General features: G+C 40.7%; 1 protein-coding gene across 1 annotated transcript in view; it reads left to right on the top strand.

Moving 5' to 3' along the window:
* Positions 1-20,370, top strand: part of ADAMTS12 (ADAM metallopeptidase with thrombospondin type 1 motif 12) — a 574,502-nt gene that overhangs the window by 417,743 nt on the left and 136,389 nt on the right. Inside the window, exons 15-16 of the mRNA XM_075847593.1 lie at positions 17,370-17,490; positions 18,583-18,827. Of these exons, the coding sequence (XP_075703708.1) occupies positions 17,370-17,490; positions 18,583-18,827 (366 nt within the window). The remainder of the gene's footprint in view (positions 1-17,369; positions 17,491-18,582; positions 18,828-20,370) is intronic.

The raw sequence follows: 20,370 nt of genomic DNA, 5'->3' as shown, positions 1-20,370 counted from the left end.
TTTTCTTATTCTTCTCTTCTTTTTCTTTTTTTTTTCCTATAAATTTCATATTACACGTGTAAAAGCACAACATACAAAACCACCTCTATAAAGAGTATTACACGTGTTGAAGCACTACATACCCCCCTAATAAAAATGGCCCAATCATCTCAAAGGCTCTACTCCGCTGAGGAGGCATACGCCATCCTGGCCTCTGACACTGAATCGGCCAGCGAGGGAGAAGAGGAAATTGCCCCATTCATCTTGACCTCATCATCCTCATCCAGTGATGAGGAACCCCCGCAAAGACGCCCCAGGACATCAGCTGAGGCAACCCCCCAAATGAGCGATACCCTGTGGAACCCACCCCCTGATAATTATGAGCCTCACATTCCAGATTTCACAGGGAGCTCTGGAATTCTATTTGAGACTGTAGGCCTCGCAGAAATTCACTATTTCAATCTGTTTTTCACTGAGGATTTTGTTAATGTAATGGCGGCCCAAACAAATTTATATGCCCAACAATTTTTAGCCCAAAACCCCACGTCATCATTTGCTAGGTGGACCCCCATAGAGGCAGCGGAGATGATGAAATTTTGGGGCCTTGTCCTACATATGGGCCTAGTAAAAAAAACAGAGATTAGGCAATACTGGAGTGCGGACATTTTATACAGCACCCCATTATACCGCATGGCAATGACCCGGGCACGATTTGAAATTATTCTGAAATTTTTGCATTATAATGATAATGCACAGTGCCCGCCCCGTGATGACCCCACATACGACCGCCTATTCAAAATCAGGCCAATGATTGATTATTTCTGCACCAAATTTCAGGAAGTGTACACCCCCGAAAAGAACATAGCAATAGACGAGTCCCTTGTAAATTTTAAGGGGAGACTAAAATTCCGCCAATACCTGCCAAGCAAGAGGGCGAGGTATGGAATTAAAATGTACAAGCTGTGCGAGAGCAGCTCAGGGTACACCTACAGGTTTCGGGTTTATGAAGGGAAGGACACCAGGATAGAACCTCCAGAATGCCCCCCTGTCCTGGGAGTTAGTGGAAAAATAGTGTGGGACTTGATGCACCCACTTCTGGACCAGGGTTATCACCTTTACGTGGATAACTTCTATACCAGCATCCCACTATTTAAATGCCTCTCCACCAGAAGTACTGTAGCATGCGGCACCGTGCGCAAAAATCAGAGAGGCCTCTCTAAAAATCTGATTGGGCAACCCCTAAGAAAAGGAGAAAGCAGGGCACTACACAGCGATAACTTGTTGCTGGTCAAGTATAAGGACAAGAGGGACGTCCTTATGTTGACCACAATACACGGTAGTGGCATCACCCCTGTCCCTGTCCGAGGTAGCACCACAATGACCCCCAAGCCAGACTGCATCCTCGGCTACAATAAGTACATGGGAGGTGTTGATCTCTCTGATCAAGTACTGAAGCCGTACAGTGCCATGCGTAAAACAAAGACGTGGTACAAAAAGCTGGCCGTGCACGTGGTACAGATGGCATTGTATAACGCTTACGTGCTATACCGATGTGCAGGCCGGACAGGGACATTCCTTCAGTTTCAAGAAGCGGTTATCAAGGCCCTTGTATTTGGGGACCAGGAAGGGGAGAGCCCCAGTACTTCTAGAAGCGATGGTCCACGTATTGTACCAGGGCAACACTTTCCTGGCGAAATCCCCCCCACTGGTAAAAAGGGAAGGAACCAAAAAAGGTGTAAAGTGTGTTACAACAGAGGGAGAAGACGAGACACAACTTATCATTGTGAAACCTGTCCCGACAAACCTGGCCTGTGCATAAAAGAGTGCTTCAAAGTTTATCACACATCCATGGATTTTAATTGAAACGTTTTTTTAAATGCTCACTATACCCCTAGATAATTTACTCAAGGGGTGTAGTTTCCAAAATGGGGTCACTTGTGGGGGGGTTCCACTGTTTTGTGCCCTCAGGGGCTTTGCAAATGCGACATGGCATCCGCAAACCATTCCTGCTAAATTTGAGCTCCAAAAGCCAAATGGGGTTCCTTCCCTTCTAAGCCCTGCCGTGTGTCCAAACAGCAGTCTATGATCAAATGTGGGGTACTGTTTTACTCGGGACAAACTGCTCTACAAATGTTGTGGTGCTTTTTCTCTTTTAGTCCTTGTGGAAATGAAAAAAAATGAGCTAAACCTACGTTTTATTGGGAAAAATGTAGATTTTCATTTTCACATCCTACTTCCAATAATTTCAGCAAAAAATTTGTGGGGTCAAAATGCTCACTATACCCCTAGATAATTTCCTCAAGGGGTGTAGTTTCCAAAATGGGGTCACTTGTGGGGGGTTTCCACTGTTTTGTGCCCTCAGGGGCTTTGCAAATGCGACATGGCATCCGCAAACCATTCCTGCTAAATTTGAGCTCCAAAAGCCAAATGGGGTTCCTTCCCTTCTAAGCCCTGCCGTGTGTCCAAACAGCAGTCTATGATCAAATGTGGGGTACTGTTTTACTCGGGACAAACTGCTCTACAAATGTTGTGGTGCTTTTTCTCTTTTAGACCTTGTGAAAATGAAAAAAAATTAGCTAAACCTACGTTTTATTGGGAAAAATGTAGATTTTCATTTTCACATCCTACTTCCAATAATTTCTGCAAAAAATTTGTGGGGTCAAAATGCTCACTATACCCCTCGATAATTTCCTCAAGGGGTGTAGTTTCCAAAATGGGGTCACTTGTGGGGGGTTTCCACTGTTTTGTGCCCTCAGGGGCTTTGCAAATGCGACATGGCATCCGCAAACCATTCCTGCTAAATTTGAGCTCCAAAAGCCAAATGGGGTTCCTTCCCTTCTAAGCCCTGCCGTGTGTCCAAACAGCAGTCTATGATCAAATGTGGGGTACTGTTTTACTCGGGACAAACTGCTCTACAAATGTTGTGGTGCTTTTTCTCTTTTAGTCCTTGTGGAAATGAAAAAAAATGAGCTAAACCTACGTTTTATTGGGAAAAATGTAGATTTTCATTTTCACATCCTACTTCCAATAATTTCTGCAAAAAATTTGTGGGGTCAAAATGCTCACTATACCCCTAGATAATTTCCTCAAGGGGTGTAGTTTCCAAAATGGGGTCACTTGTTGGGGGTTTCCACTGTTTTGTGCCCTCAGGGGCTTTGCAAATGCGACATGGCATCCGCAAACCATTCCTGCTAAATTTGAGCTCCAAAAGCCAAATGGGGTTCCTTCCCTTCTAAGCCCTGCCGTGTGTCCAAACAGCAGTCTATGATCAAATGTGGGGTACTGTTTTACTCGGGACAAACTGCTCTACAAATGTTGTGGTGCTTTTTCTCTTTTAGACCTTGTGAAAATGAAAAAAAATTAGCTAAACCTACGTTTTATTGGGAAAAATGTAGATTTTCATTTTCACATCCTACTTCCAATAATTTCTGCAAAAAATCTGTGGGGTCAAAATGCTCACTATACCCCTAGATAATTTCCTCAAGGGGTGTAGTTTCCAAAATGGGGTCACTTGTGGGGGGTTTCCACTGTTTTGTGCCCTCAGGGGCTTTGCAAATGTGACATGGCCTCCGCAAACCATTCCTGCTAAATTTGAGCTCCAAAAGCCAAATGGGGTTCCTTCCCTTCTAAGCCCTGCCATGTGTCCAAACAGCAGTCTATGATCAAATGTGGGGTACTGTTTTACTCGGGACAAACTGCTCTACAAATGTTGTGGTGCTTTTTCTCTTTTAGTCCTTGTGGAAATGAAAAAAAAATTAGCTAAACCTACGTTTTATTGGGAAAAATGTAGATTTTCATTTTCACATCCTACTTCCAATAATTTCTGCAAAAAACCTGTGGGGTCAAAATGCTCACTATACCCCTAGATAATTTCCTCAAGGGGTGTAGTTTCCAAAATGGGGTCACTTGTGGGCGGTTTCCACTGTTTTGGCACCGCAAGAGTCCTTCAAACCGGATATGGTGCCTAAAATATATTGTAATAAAAACAAGGCCCCAAAATCCTCAAGGTGCTCCTTTGCTTCGGAGGCCTGTGTTTCAGTCCATAAGCACGCTAGGGCGACATGTGGGATATTTCTAAAAACTGCAGAATCTGGGCAATAAATATTGAGTTGCATTTTTCTGGTGAAACTTTCTGTGTTACACAAAAAATGGATTCAAAATGAATTTCTGCAAAAAAAAACGAAATTTGTAAATTTCCCCTCTATATTGCTTTCATTCCTGTGAAACGTCTAAAGGGTTAAAACACTTTCTGAATGCTGTTTTGAATACTTTGAGGGGTGCAGTTTTTAAAATGGGGTGACTTTTTGGGGGTTTCTAATATATAAGGCCCTCAAAGCCACTTCAGAACTGAACTGGCCCCTGTAAAAATAGCCTTTTGAAATTTTCTTGAAAATGTGAGAAATTGCTGCTAAAGTTCTAAGCCTTGTAACGTCCTAGAAAAATAAAAGGATGTTCAAAAAACGATGCCAAACTAAAGTAGACACATGGGGGATGTTAATTAGCAACAATTTTGTGTGTTATAACTGCCTGTCTTACAAGCAGATACATTTAAATTGATAAAAATGCTATTTTTTGCAATTTTTCACTATATTTTGGTGTTTTTCACAATTAAATACTGAATGTATCGGGCAAATTTTGCCAGTAACATAAAGTCCAATGTGTCACGAGAAAACAATCTCAGAATCGCTTGGATAGGTACAAGCATTCCGACGTTATTACCACATAAAGTGAAACATGTCAGATTTGAAAAATGAGGCTTGGTCAGGAAGGTCAAAAGTGGCTAAAGAGGGAAGGGGTTAAAGAACAGGAAGGGTCAGTCTGTTGTGAGGCTAAGTGGCCAGAGTGAAAACCCCAAGATATTTTTTTAATATAGATAATAACATAGAAAATTAAAACAAAATGACACCAAAAATTCTCAAAATATGTGCTTAGCAAAAAAACTTGATTTTAACAATAGGTCATCATAACCTTTGAGCCAGTTCCACATTCACTTGTTTGCTAACAATGCAGTTTCTCTGCATAGGTTTTCACCTTCTAATAGGGAATGGGACAGAGGTCTAACTTAAAGGAGTTTTCCACCTTCTGACAACTGATGACCTATCCACCGGATAAGTCATCAGTACATGATCTGTGGGGATCCAACACCCGGACCCCGCAAAGATCAGCTGGTCTGGTGCCTCCGTGCACCGAACGTACATGCCGGAAGCAGTTGGCTCCGGCCACGGAATAGTGGCCGAATTGCAGTACTGCAGCTCTGCTCCTATTCAAGTGAATAGGAGCAGACCTGCAGTTCTGCAGCACGGCCGCTATTCCGTAGCCGGAGCCAACTGCTTCCAGCTTTGTACATAGCATTATATGCCATAGCATCTGGTGCCCGCGGGCCACCGGAGCAGCTTAACGGTGCGGGGTGCGGGTGTTGGACCCAAACCGATGATATACTGATGACTTATCCGGTGGATAGGTCATCAGTTGTCAGAAGGTGGAAAACCCCTTTAAGCCGGAACCCCAAAATCTGTACCAGGGCCCCCATCTACCACGTGCCATTTAAAATACAAGTGTTTTCTTATGTGGCAGATGAGTCTTCTGTCCTTTTCGGCACCAAGGCCTGTGTGCGAATGCCTTTTCTGCACCACTTTTACCAATGCCTCTGGGATGAAACTAACCAGCCTCCATGGTATGCACACCATTAATTCCTATACGCTGCCTACTGTACCATAAGGTTTTAGGGTTCTGGCCCGTTAGCAGGAGACCAGGACTTAATATATTTTATAATATAGGGCTTTGTTCACATTTAATTTGTGAACTTCTTTTGCATATGCAACCAACCCATAGGGTCCCATACACCCAGTATATGCCAAAAGGGTCCAAATGTGTTGACATATCTTATATTTCACCGTAGTAGATTAGGCTATCCCATGCAGATTTATATAGTAAAAAAATTTACTGCACAGTATACGTTTTTATACTGTGGAAAATACGTATGCCACTGTATGTCTATACATACAGTGCAGATTCTATCGGATGTATACCGTATGCTGGGAAATCTTCCTTAGGTATACCTCCGACAGAAGGCTCAAATGAAGTGGGAACAGAGCCTTACCTTGATTTTATATGTATAATACAGTAAAATTCTACTGATAGTTTTCACTGCAGAGCAAGTAACCCCACAGTGCCTTGTTGTCCGGACCTGGATGCCATCACCTGCCATATGTATCTATAGAGCAGGGGACGTTTCTGCCCTTTATGGTTAAAAATAAAACACTATTTTATAGTTAGACTATGAGGTCATGTCCATGGCAAAGCGACATGCACAGACCCTATATGGCAGCACATGGAGTCCCCACTGGCCCATAATACAAACATATAGGCACATCATATGCCGCCCCGTGGTTGCACTATATAGCAGAATCGTACGTACTTTTCATGATTTTGAACCAGATACCACCTATGTATATTGCAGCTCATGATTTTAACTTCTTTACTTCACACGCGTCCCTTAAACCCAGGCAGAACATTGTCCATTTCATTACATTATTAATTTCTTATGCCGCAAATAGCAACATGGCAGGTTCTGCAGTATCCAGTCCTTGTCCCGTGCCATGTAATTCATAGGTCAGAGTCTCTTACCGTGGAATTCTAATATCGTGATTAACAAGTCGTGTAACAGGCAAGTTCAAGCACCGACTAAAGCTATTGCTCTCATTATATGGCTCTTCATCAGTTCACTCTTTGTTTCATATTTCTGAAAACCGACTCATGACTACTGATCTGGAGCGCGGTCACATGGTATTTCCAAGGGTTCTCCACTTGCTTAATTGATTTTCTTACTGTGCCGTTACTCTGCTCCTGGCTACATTCAGTATATACTAAATGTTATTTAAAGGGGTTGTCCCAAGTTGATAAATGTAGCTAGTTAGCTCCCCCATGTAAAAATAAGAAGAATTCTAATTACCTGTCCGTCGTCCAGCGATGTCGTTTTCTTGATATCGTTGATTGAAGTTGCGGTCGGTCCCTCTTTGTATCCTGCTCGTTGCCTGCTCGCATGCGTAATGACATCCTCTGCGCCCTGAGCAGAGGATGTCATTTGCTCGTGAACGCGCATCTCGGCGCTTCTCGGCGCATGCGCAGAAGATGCAGTGGAAGGCACCCGTCGCAAGGAGAAGTCTGCGCTCTGCTAAAGGTAAGTGTGTGTGTGTGTGTGTGTGTGTGTGTGTGTCTGTGTATATATGGGTGTGTTTGTGTATATGTGTTTGTGTATATGTGTTTGTTTGTGTGTGTGTGTGTGTGTGTGTTTATGTGTGAGTGTATATATGGGTGTATTTGTGTGTATGTGTATATGTTTGTGTATATTTTTGTGTATATGTGTGTGTGTTTGTGTGTGTTTGTGTATATGTTTGTGTATATATGTTTGTGTGTGTGTGTGTGTGTGTGTGTGTGTGTGTGCGTGTGTGTTTTTGTATGTGTGGGTTTGTGTATATATGGGTGTGTTTGTGTACATATGTTTGTGTGTATATGTTTGTGTGTATATATATATGGGTGTGTTTGTGCATATGTGTATAGGTTTGTGTGTATGTTTGTGTGTGTTTTTGTATACGTGTGTGTTTGTGTATATATGGGTGTATTTGTGTATATATGGGCGTGTTTGTGTATATTTGGGTGTGTGTGTATATGTGGGTGTGTTTGTGTATATGTTTGTGTGTGTGTTTTTGTATATGTGTGGGTTTGTGTTTGTGTATATATGGGTGTGTTTGTGTACATATGTTTGTGTGTATATGTGTGTATGTTTGTGTGTATATCTGTGTGTTTGTGTATATATGGGTGTGTTTGTGCATATGTGTATAGGTTTGTGTGTATGTTTGTGTGTGTTTTTGTATACGTGTTTGTGTATATATGTGTGTGTTTGTGTATATATGGGCGTGTTTATGTATATATGGGCGTGTTTGTGTATATATGGGCATGTTTGTGTATATGTTTGTGTGTGTGTGTGTTTTTGTATATGTGTGGGTTTGTGTTTGTGTATATATGGGTGTGTTTGTGTACATATGTTTGTGTGTATATGTGTATATGTTTGTGTGTATATGTGTGTGTTTGTGTATATATGGGTGTGTTTGTGCATATGTGTATAGGTTTGTGTGTATGTTTGTGTGTGTTTTTGTATACGTGTTTGTGTATATATGTGTGTGTTTGTGTATATATGGGCGTGTTTGTGTATATATGGGCGTGTTTGTGTATATATGGGCGTGTTTGTGTATATGTTTGTGTGTGTGTTTTTGTATATGTGTGGGTTTGTGTTTGTGTATATATGGGTGTGTTTGTGTACATATGTTTGTGTGTATATGTGTATATGTTTGTGTGTATATGTGTGTGTTTGTGTATATATGGGTGTGTTTGTGTATATATGGGCGTGTTTGTGTATATATGGGCGTGTTTGTGTATATATGGGTGTGTTTGTGTATATGTTTGTGTGTGTGTGTGTTTGTGTATGTGTGTTTGTGTATATTTGGGTGTGTTTGTGTACGTATGTTTGTGTGTATATGTGTGTGTGTGTATATATGTGTGTGTGTATATGTGTGTGTATATATGGGTGTGTTTGTGCATATGTGTATATGTTTGTGTGTATATGTTTGTGTATTTTTGTATATGTATATTTGTGTGTTTGTGTACATGTGTTTGTGTATAGGTTTGTGTGTATATGTGTGTTTTTTGGACTTTATGTGTGTGTGTTTGTGTATATATGGGTGTGTTTGTGCATGTGTATATGTTTGTGTGTTTTTGTATATGTGTGTGTTTGTGTATATGTGTGTGTTTGTGTATATATGGGTGTTTGTGTATATGTGTTTGTGTATGTGTGTGTTTGTGTATATGTGTGTGTTTGTGTATATGTTTGTGTGTATATGTTTGTGTGTTTGTGTATATATGGGTGTTTGTGTACATGTGTTTGTGTGTATATGTGTGTGTTTGTGTATATGTTTGTGTGTATGTGTTTATGTAATATATGGGTGTGTGTTTATATGTGTTTGTGTATATGTTTGTGTGTGGTTGTTTGTGTGTGTGTAGGTGAGTATAAGTATCGGTATTGTTCACATTGATAACTTTTTTTTAATGTTGTTGCAGATTTTGATGTACCAATTGGACTACGTCTTCGATTCGTTGGACTACTGCGTAGATCGACGTTTTTTGAAAATTTTAATAAAATGGTTAACGAGGGTTTTGTTGGGGATTTCTTATTTCAATAAAAAAAAATTGTCTTTGTGTTTTTTTCTCAAACTTTATTAGTGCCTAGATAATGGCAGTTGGCTGATTGACAGCGTCCATTATAAAGGCGGTACTTAGTGTTAGCCGGTGCAGAGGCTAGCACTAACCACCCATTATTACCCCGGTACCCACCACCACCAGGGGTGCCGGGAAGAGCTTGGTACGATCCAGTACCCGACCATCTGTTGTGATGGTCGGGTACTGGGGCGGCCGTAGGCTGGTATTATGAGGCTGGGAAGGGCCAAAATCAGTGGACCTTCCCACCCTTGTAATGCTAGGCTGCTGCTGTTGTGTTGTATCGGGCTGGTTATAAAAATGTGGGGGACCCCCACGTCGTTTTTTTTTTAAAATTTAACAATAGACGTTGGGTCACCCACATTTTTAATAACCAGCCATATACAAGGCCGCAGCAGCCTGGCATTACACGGGTGGGAGGGGCCACTGGTTTAGTACATTCCCAGGCTAATAACACTGTGTTTGTGGCTGGTTATGATAAATTGGGTGGAACCCCATGTCTTTTTAATAAAAATAATAAATAAATAATAAAAAAAAATGACGTGGGGTCCCCCCCATTTTTATAACCAGCCAGATACAACACAGCAGCAGCCGCCTAGAATTACAAGGGTGGGAAGTTCCACTGTTTGTGGCCCTTCCCAGCCTCATAATACCAGCCTGCGGCCGCCCCAGGGCCCGACCATCACAACAGATGGTCGGGTACTGGATCGTACCAAGCTCCTCCCGGCACCCCTGGTGGTGGTGGGTACCGGGGTAATAATGGTGTTTAGTGTTAGCCTCTGCACCGGCTAACACTAAGCCTCCCCTTAGTAATGGACCTTGTCACTCAGACAGCGGCCATTACTAAAGTGATAGTAATAAAACTTGAAAATAAAACACAAAGATATAGATAAAATATTTTATTGAAATAAAGCACCCCCAACACAACCCTCATTAACCATTTTATTGATGAAAAAAAAAGCGTCATCTAAGTAGTCCTCGAAACCGACGTAGTCCAAACACCAAACCTGTAAAAAATCCAAAATATAAAAAAAAAAATGAAATAAAACATGTCGTAGGCTTAGTTTCACTTTCATGTGTGATACTGACTGTTATACCATGTATAGAAGCCTGCGGCAAAGTTGGCTTAGATACAGGGCGCCAGCAGACAGTATCATACATGGCCATACAGACATTTATACAAACAAACATACATACATACATGCAAACATACATGCAAACATACATGCAAACATACATGCACATAGACATGCATACAAGCAAACATACATACAAGCAAACATACATACAAGAAAACATACATGCAAGCAAACATACATGCAAGCAAACATACATACATACATGCAAACATACATACATGCAAACATACATACATGCAAACATACATGCACATATACACATACAAACATGACAACATACAAACATGACAACATACATACAAGAAAACATACATACAAGCAAACATACATAAATGCAAACATACATGCAAACATACATACATACATGAAAACATACATACATACATGCAAACATACATGCACATATACACATACATGCACATATACACATACAAACATGACAACATACATACAAGCAAACATACATACATACATACAAGCAAACATACATACATACAAGCAAACATACATACATACAAGCAAACATACATACATACATACATACAAGAAAACATACATACATACATACAAGAAAACATACATACATACACGCAAACATACATACAAGAAAACATGCAAACATACATACATACAAGCAAACATACATACAAGCAAACATACATACATACATACATGCAAACATACATGCAAACATACATGCACATATACACATACAAACATGACAACATACATACAAGAAAACATACATACAAACATACATGCAAGCAAACATACATACATGAAAACATACATACATGAAAACATAAATACATGCAAACATACATGCACATATACACATACAAACATGACAACATACATACATGAAAACATACATACATACATACATACATACATACATACAAACATACATGCAAACATACATACATGCAAACATACATACATGCAAACATACATGCACATATACACACATATACACATACAAACATGACAACATACATACAAGCAAACATACATACAAGCAAACATACATACATACAAGCAAACATACATACATACAAGCAAACATACATACATACAAGCAAACATACATACACATACAAACATGACAACATACATACAAGAAAACATACATATACATACATACATGCAAATATACACATACATGACAACATACATACAAAAATAAACTCACCTAAGACGTTCCCACGAAGAGCTGAAAGGTCCCGTCACTTTTCTTCTTACTGCTCCCATTCACAATAACAGAGCGGTGGGCGCAGATGACGTAATCACGTGTGCCTGATATGATTACGTCATCAGCGCCACAACGCATTGTTACTATGAATGCGAGCGGCGCCAAGAAGAAGGAAGATGGCAAGTGACGGGGCCGTTCAGAGCGCCGTTAGAACGTCTTAGGTGAGTTTATTTTTTTTATACATTTTTAGTTGTTCGCCGGGTGCTGATGCAGCACCGATGCGGCGGGTACACAAATTACATGTAGTGACAGGGTGGGGGAGGGAAAAGTGGCTTGCCGAAACGGGGTGAATGTAGTGTAGTGTAGTGTAGTGTAATGTAGTGTAGTGTAGTGTATTATAGGGTTGATGACATTCACGGTAAGTTCGTCTCAATCGGGCTTACCATGCCCGCTTGAGACGAACATTCTCCCGATGTTGCTAGAACTACAGTATCTAGCAACATCGGGAGCGCGCACACTGCAGAGCAGAGCGGCTTGATTGACATCGAGCCGCTCACGCCCCTTTTTAGAAAAGATAACCAGCACTTGCTGAGTTATCAAGTGTAAACAAAAGGCACTTAGGAAATGAATTTTTAAATTTTTTTAACAGCCAATTTTTTTAAATTCATTTCCTGCTTAGAATGTTTAAAAAAAAAAATTTGAGTCAACTTGGGACAACCCCTTTAATGCTGTATAATTGCAGTGGGTTTAAACAATGTTGGATGTAGGCAGGAAAAAAGAAGAGCACACGTAGTTGCTTAAGGGCATGACCACACATGGCGGAATTCCTCCGCAACTGTCCGCATCAATGCCGCACCTAATCCGGGTTGCGGATTACGGCTGCGGATCTGCACAAAATGTGCAGAAAATTGATGCGGACTGGCCGCTGCGGACTGCAGGAAAAGTGCTTCCCTTCTCCCTATCAGTGCAGGATAGAGAGAAGGGACAGCACTTTCCCTAGTGAAAGTAAAAGAAATTCATACTTACCGCCCGTTGTCTTGATGACGCGTCCCTCCTTCGGCATCCAGCCCGACCTCCCTGGATGACGCGCCAGTCCATGTGACCGCTGCAGCCTGTGCTTGGCCTGTGATTGGCTGCAGCCGTCACTTCCACTGAAACGTCATCCTGGGAGGCCGGACTGGAGACAGAAACAGGGAGTTCTCGGTAAGTATGAACTTATATGTTTTTTTACAGATACATGTATATTGGGATCGGTAGTCACTGTCCCGGGTGCAGAAACAGTTACTGCCGATCGCTTAACTCTTTCAGCACCCTGGACAGTGACTATTTACTGACGTCTCCTAGCAACGCTCCCGTCATTACGGGAGCCCCATTGACTTCCTCAGTCTGGCTGTAGACCTAGAAATACATAGGTACAGCCAGAATGAAGAAATGTCATGTTAAAAAACCAATACGCTCCGCACCACACATAACATGTGCATGACAGCTGCGGACTTCATTGCGGAACTTAGAATCTCCATTGAAGTCAATGGAGAAATTCCGCCATGAGTCCGCAACCAGTCCGCCACTGCTCCGCAACAGACAGAGCATGCTGCGGACACCAAATTCCGCTCCGCAGCCTATGCTCCGCAGCGGAATTGTACGCATCGTGTAAACGAACACTGCGAAATTAAAGTGAAAGTCAATGGAGAAACGGCTCCGCTGCGGATTAACGCTGCGGAGTGTCCGCAGCGGAATTTAAGTGAAAATCCGCCATGTGTGAACCCGCCCTAACCCTTTCCTGCCGCAGCCATCTTTCAGATTTTCACTTTTGTTTTTTCCTCCCGACCTTCCAAAAGCCATAACTTTTTTATTTTTCCATCAATATTGCCGTATGAGGGCTTGTTTTTTTGCGGTACGAGTTGTAGATTTTCACCGCACCATTTAGTGTACCATGAAATTTAGTTAGAAACATATTTGTGGGGTGGAATAGGAAAAAAACAGTGATCCCTCAATCTTTTGTTTTGTTTTTTTTTATGTTTTACTACATTTACAAGCAACAAACTGATTGTTAAAAATAAAATTTGAGTTTTGTCACCATATTCTGAGAGCCATAACTTTTTTTTTGGGGTCCATTGAGTGGTATGAGGGTTTATTTTTTTGTGGGGCGAGCTGTAGTTTTTATTGGTACGATTTTGGGGTACAGGAGACTTTTTGATGACATTTTACTCCATTTTTTGTGGGAGATAAAGTGAACAAAAAAAACAGCAATTCTGGCATTTAATTTTTTGTTTTTTTTTACGGCGTTAACTATGTAGTCTAAATAATGATAAATTGTTATAGTTCAGCCTTTTACAGACGCATCAATACCAGTTATTTTTTTTACATTGTGTTTGATGGAAAATGGGAGAAGGTTTTTTTTTTAATAAAAAATTTTTTCATTACTTTATTTTACTGTTTTTTACTTGTCCCCCTATGGGACTTGAACCCGTGATAATTGGATTGCTTGCACGATATACTGCAATACTATTGCAAATATGGCAGGCCTGGGGGCCTTCATCAGGTCCCCAGGCTGCCATGCCAACCAACGGCAGCCCACGATCGAGTCGCGGGGGGGTGTTGAAACGTTGTAGGGGCCGACCCCCTGTTTTTAGTTATTTAAATGCCGCGGTCGCAGGTTATCCTGATGTGTCGGCTGTGACACACAGCTGACACTCTTATTCTATGGAGCGGGCTCAGCCTGTAAGCCCGCTCCATATTCCCCCACCAAACATGCACCGGATGTCTTGAAGGGTTTAAGGAGCACCTGCCACTCTTGAAATCTATGTAATATTATAATATATTCTCTTGGGTGATCTATCAATTAAATGCAGTCTTTTGCTTTGTTAGTTACATAGTTAGTAGTACAGTTGAAAAAAGACACATGTCCATCAAGTTCAACCAAAGTACCCCATCTTTTTCAAGAATTTTTAATAAGGGAGTCTAAGGCTCCATGCACACGACTGTGCCCGCAATCACGACCCGTAACTACGGGCACGGCCGGCTGCGGACATTATAAAGTATGGGAGTACGGTCCATAAAATAAAAAAATATGTCCTATTTTTTTCCGTAAGTTTCTACGGCACGGATACCTTTCCGTAAGTATACGGGAATATGTCCGTCGGCCATAGAAATGTATAGGTCTGTAATTACAGACCGTAATTACGGTCTAAAATTACTGACGATTTTATGGTCGTGTGCATGGGGCCTAAGGGGATGTTTATCTCTGAATAAGTCTATGGGGTGGAGCTTCAGTGGAGCTCTGACCAATCATGTTCACTGTTTCTGAGCAGTAAATGTGAAGTCATATATAGGGCATTCAAAAAATATTTGTTCTAAAATGGATAATATAATTTTTTTTTCTCATCAATCTACAATACCAATTGAAGGCGTTGCCTAGTTTAGAAAATCCATTTCCATACACCCTATGAGGAAATTCTGAGATAATAGAGGGGGGTCCTATGTTCAGGATCCTCATCTCTTGGCCCGAGTGGAGAGCGGTTACAAAGGGGACCTCTCCTGTCTTGCATTACATAGACAACCCATTAATGTGAATGGGCACTGTGTAATGCTTAATTTATCCAGTGGTGGCGCTGCAAAGAAATTGAACACTTACTGACCGATTTCCCCACAGATTACAACTGATCATTGGGGGGCCCAGTAGGAGTGCACTTTGTGATCAACTTATTGTCAAGGGATCCTTTTAACAAGTAGGGATTGCTCAAAAGACCCCCTTTAATGACAAAGCAAAATCAAATTTATAACAATTAATCTTTATAAATGTACTACCTCATTGTGACATGAAATATACATGCATACCTCCCAACATTTTAATCCAAAATCTGGGGAAATGTTAAGCCCTGCCCAGTTCAACTTACAAAAAATAATATAGAAATATGTATTATTATGTAAATCTGAATAAGCCACGCCTCCTTCATGGCCCAGTTTATGGGGCAATCTTATTCAAAACTAGATTGTTGGGTGGTAAGCATATGTTGCTATTCCTATGCCTCTACGGACTAATATTTTTTGTGTTGCTGTATCTTATATGAGCCTCGGGGTCTAGATGCCATTTGTGCAGCTTTGAAAATGAACCTAATTGTTTGTTCATTTTGCTCTTTTATGAACATGAAATAATCCTTATGATAGTAGCCTATTTGCGCCACAGCCATTCCAAAACCAATCCATAACTTTTTTTATTTTTCCATTCACATAGCCATATGAGAGATTGTTTTTCCAGGACGAGTTGTAGTTTTTAACGGCACAATATATAGTACCATATAATTCACTGAAAAACAGAAAAATATATATATATATTGTTTGGATTGGAATATAAGAAAGAAATGACTCCTCCTTGTATTTTTTTTTAAGGTAATCAGCTTGCGTGTTGAATAATGTTATATTAGTATAGTTTGGACCTTTACAACCAAACCAATTATGTTCCTTTTTTATTTTTGACATTACTTTAGGGGAAAAATAGTATTTAGAATATTTTTTTTTATAACTTTTTTTGTACATTTGTAAAAACTTTATTTATTATTGTTTACATTTGTAAAAACCTTACTCTGGAGCACAAATATGGCAGACCTGGGGGCCTTGATTACGATCCAATGATCGGAATGATCGGAAAATGAGCGTTCATATGAATGCTCGTTTTCGATCATTTCTCTGTGTAACCAGGGCAACGATCAGCCGATGAACAAGCAAATGTTTAATCATCGGCTGATCGTATTGTTTAAGCAGCATTAAAAATCAGGGAGATGTGCGGCCGACATGATGAAAATGCATGGGGATGAAGGATCGGAGTAATGAACGCTCGTCCCCATACATAAGCAAACATTGCTCCTTGTGGAAGGAGCAAAAAAATAGGCCATCAACAAGCTGTCTCTGTGTTTTCACGGCCAATATTGAGTCCTGTAATAGGACCTTAATGGCGGGGTCTAACGGCTTAGATGCCGAGGCTGCTATTGACTGTGGCATTTAAGCAGTTAAATAACCAGGATCTAAATTATCTCTGATTCTGATCATTGGAGATGGATGTCAGCCCGTGAGCCCGCTTCATACTTCACCCCTACTGACTATGATGTACAGTTACTTCAATTGTTGGTAAAGGGTTAAAAATGCTACGTATGTCAGTACATGTAAGTGATGTTTACCTGCTATTTTTTCCTCAGTATTTGCTGCTTGGCTGCTTTTAGGACAGAGTTGTGATGTGTGACTACAGTTCAGTTACAGTGCCTACAGGGAGTGTGAGGTAGTCTGAGACACACCTCCTGTCTCATCATTGGTTCAGACTGCTGCTCTGCCCCCCACCACACTGCAGCTAGGCCTCTCCAGATTGGCTGCTGTATTTAAACACAAGCTCACCAGGAGATTGGCTGCTGTATATAAACACAAGCTCACCAGGAAGTCAATATATAGAGAGCTGATTTCTATTACATCACAGATAGAACAATTATAAAGTACAGATCACTAAACCAGTAGTGAGAAAAAGATGAACATCGGGTAGTTGTCACACATATACTGAGTCAAATGATCCATAGTAATGAGAAGCCTGGAAAGTCACTTCAATGTATCAATGGAGGTCTGCAGCCCGGAGTAGGTTTGGCCCGCTACCAGCTTTTCAATAGAAAACACAAGTACTGCCAGGCTCTGCCCAGCGAGATACGGCCGTGGTTGCAAAGCCAAGCAGCTGTTTTTTTGGCTGAATATCTATATAGTGGTATTTCGGAGGTATTGTCCCTCATGTTAACGCTTTTCTTTCCCTTCAGAGCGTGGGCTGTGACTATGAAATAAATTCCAATGCCACTGAGGACCGATGTGGAATATGCCTGGGAGATGGATCTAGCTGCCAGACAGTCACGAAAACATTCAATCAAAGTGAAGGATTTGGTAATTAGTATTCTACTCGTCTTGAAAGACGGGGTTTATAACAATTTATAAAGGTTTATGCAAATAATAACATACATGGAGGTTTCCATTTAGGCACCAGACCCCCCACCCCCGGTTCTATAGTGCCTTGCAAAAGTATTCACCCCGCTTGGTGTGTTTCTGGTTTTGTTGCATTACAACCTTGAATTAAAATGGAGTTTTGGGGTTTGTACCATTCAATTTACACAACATGCCTACTACTTTAAAGGTGTAAAATAATTTTTGCTGTGACACAAACAATAATTAAGACAATATACATAAGTATTCATCCTCTGAAAGTCAATAATTTGTGAACCCTCCTTGTTGCTGCAGTTACAGGTACAAGTCTCTTGGGGTCTGTCTCTATTAGCTTAGCACATCTAGACACTGGGATATTTGCCCATTCTTCCAGGAAAAACTGCTCCAACTCCTTCACGTTAGATGGTTGTGTTGGTGTCCAGAGTCTTCAGGTAATGATACAAATTCTCCAGTGGATTGACGTCTGGGCTTTGACTCGGCCATTCCAAGACATTTCCATGTTTCCCCTTACACCCCTCTACTGTAGTTTCAGCAGTATGTTTAGGGTCATTGTCCTGTTGGAAGGTGAACTTTCTTCACAGTCTCAAATCTCTGGCAGACTGAAACAGGTTTTCCTCAAGAATTGCCCTGTATTTACTGCCATCCTGACCGGTTTTCCAGTCCCTGCCCCCACACATCATGAATCTGCCACCACCATGCTTCACTGTGGGAATGGTGTTATTGGGCGATGGGAAGTGTTGGGTTTGCGACATGCATCCCATGACGCCTAAAAAGTACAATTTTCTTCTCATCTGACCAGAGAACCTTCTTCCATGTGTTTGGCGAGTCTGCCGCATGCTGTTTGACGAACTAAAAGTGTGTTTTCTTATGTTCATCTTTAAGCAATGTCTTTTTTCTGGCCACTCTTCCACTAGCCCCACTCGAGCGTACGGCTTATAGAGGTCTGTGGATCTTTGGAGCTTCAGTGTTATTGCTGTTGTCTTTGATTAATGCCCTCCTTGCCTTCAACCTTTACTGTTTTCTTCTCTCGTACAGGTTACGTTGATATTGGTATTATTCCTAAAGGTGCTAGAGCAATAAATATAGAGGAGGTTGCAGCTGCAGGAAATTTCCTTGCATTAAGAAGCGAAGACCCTGAAAAATATTTATTGAATGGTGCATTCATTATACAATGGATAGGTAACTACAAGATGGCGGGAACGACATTTCATTATGAGAGGAGTGGAGATTTGGAGAACCTCACCGCTGCCGGACCCACCAATGAGTCAATCTGGCTCCAGGTAACTATAAGAAAACACACAAATAAGGGATGAATTAAGCATCTGTTGAGACCTTCTCAAGGCTATAGAACATGATTTTATATTGTTTTACTTGCATATGTATGTTCAGATTCAACTTTATTACTTCGTAGGTTAATAAAAAATGTCATAGTGGGATTTGGAATATCAAATCTCATGTATATTCATGGGTTACAGAAATGAAATGTTTGAACAGCTTCCTGCAAGATGTCGTAGCTGAAGGGGATTTTTCATATGTGCTTTGGGTTTTATAGATGTGTTCAAGGTTTAAGTGCCCCATTCATGAGGCGGCATGCATGGAATGAATAATCACTGCATGACAAAGCCGAGGCTCGGAAAAATAAGCTCAATTGCTCAAATGTGAATGTGCTGCCCAAACTGGAAAATGAAACAAATTTATCCTGGAATCCATTAAGAACTGTGATAGATTAGATAGATAGATAGATAGATAGATAGATAGATAGATAGATAGATAGATAGATAGATAGATAGATAGATAGATAGATAGATAGATAGATAGATAGATAGATAGATAGATAGATAATTAGACATGATACATAGATACAGTATGTATGCAATAGATAGATACTCAGATCGATAGATAGATAGATAGATAGATAGATAGATAGATAGATAGATAGATAGATAGATAGATGGATAGATGGATGGATGGATGGATGGATGGATGGATGGATAGATAGATAGATAGATAGATAGATAGATAGATAGATAGATAGATAGATAGATAGATAGATAGATAGATAGATAGATAGATAGATAGATAGATAGATAGATAGATAGATATGAGATAGATTTAAATCTACTTACAATAGGAAGGTTCTTAGTGCACATTTTGATCAAATTGTGTGAGCCCACCTGCCACGACAAGGCGACCTCTATGAGGTGGGAAACTACGCTGCACATACACCCAGAACTGGGACTAAGCCTACATATTCTTGGGGATGGTAGGAACCAGCATTAAACTAATTAAAATCACCCAGGGCAGAATGGGAGGAGTGCAAGAACAGAACTGGGACTAAGCCTACATATGGTGACATTAGAGTTCGCAGTGTGCTGTCACCATTTTTTGTGTGCTGTAAATTTGCAGTCACAGGTGTTCTTGCACCTGTATAGACGTTTTGTTTAATTTTGCTAGAATGTGCTGTTCAAATTTATGTTGTGTTTACGTGATTCATATATGTGGGGTTAGTGACTGCCTTCATTTTTGATCTTGCACTCCTCCCATTCTGCCCTGGGTGATTTTAATCTGCGCGCTGTCCGGGCTCAGACATAGGATCGGTGAGCTGGATGATTCCTCCCTCATTTACTAATACTACCATACAGTGCCAAATAATACTACCTACATATTACAGCTAGCTAGTGCCCAATTAATATTGACATACACTGACTAAATAATACCTCCATGATCCCTATGTAATACTAACATTCAATGCCATTCAAAAATTGCCATTCAGTGTCCTAATAACACTACTATACAATGCCTAAATAGTGAAGGGATTAAAGA

Source organism: Rhinoderma darwinii, chromosome 1 (assembly GCF_050947455.1).
Source record: "Rhinoderma darwinii isolate aRhiDar2 chromosome 1, aRhiDar2.hap1, whole genome shotgun sequence".
NCBI classification, from domain to species: domain Eukaryota; kingdom Metazoa; phylum Chordata; class Amphibia; order Anura; family Rhinodermatidae; genus Rhinoderma; species Rhinoderma darwinii.
Note: the sequence above shows the minus strand (reverse complement) of the source record. Positions and strands in the feature narration are given on the sequence as shown.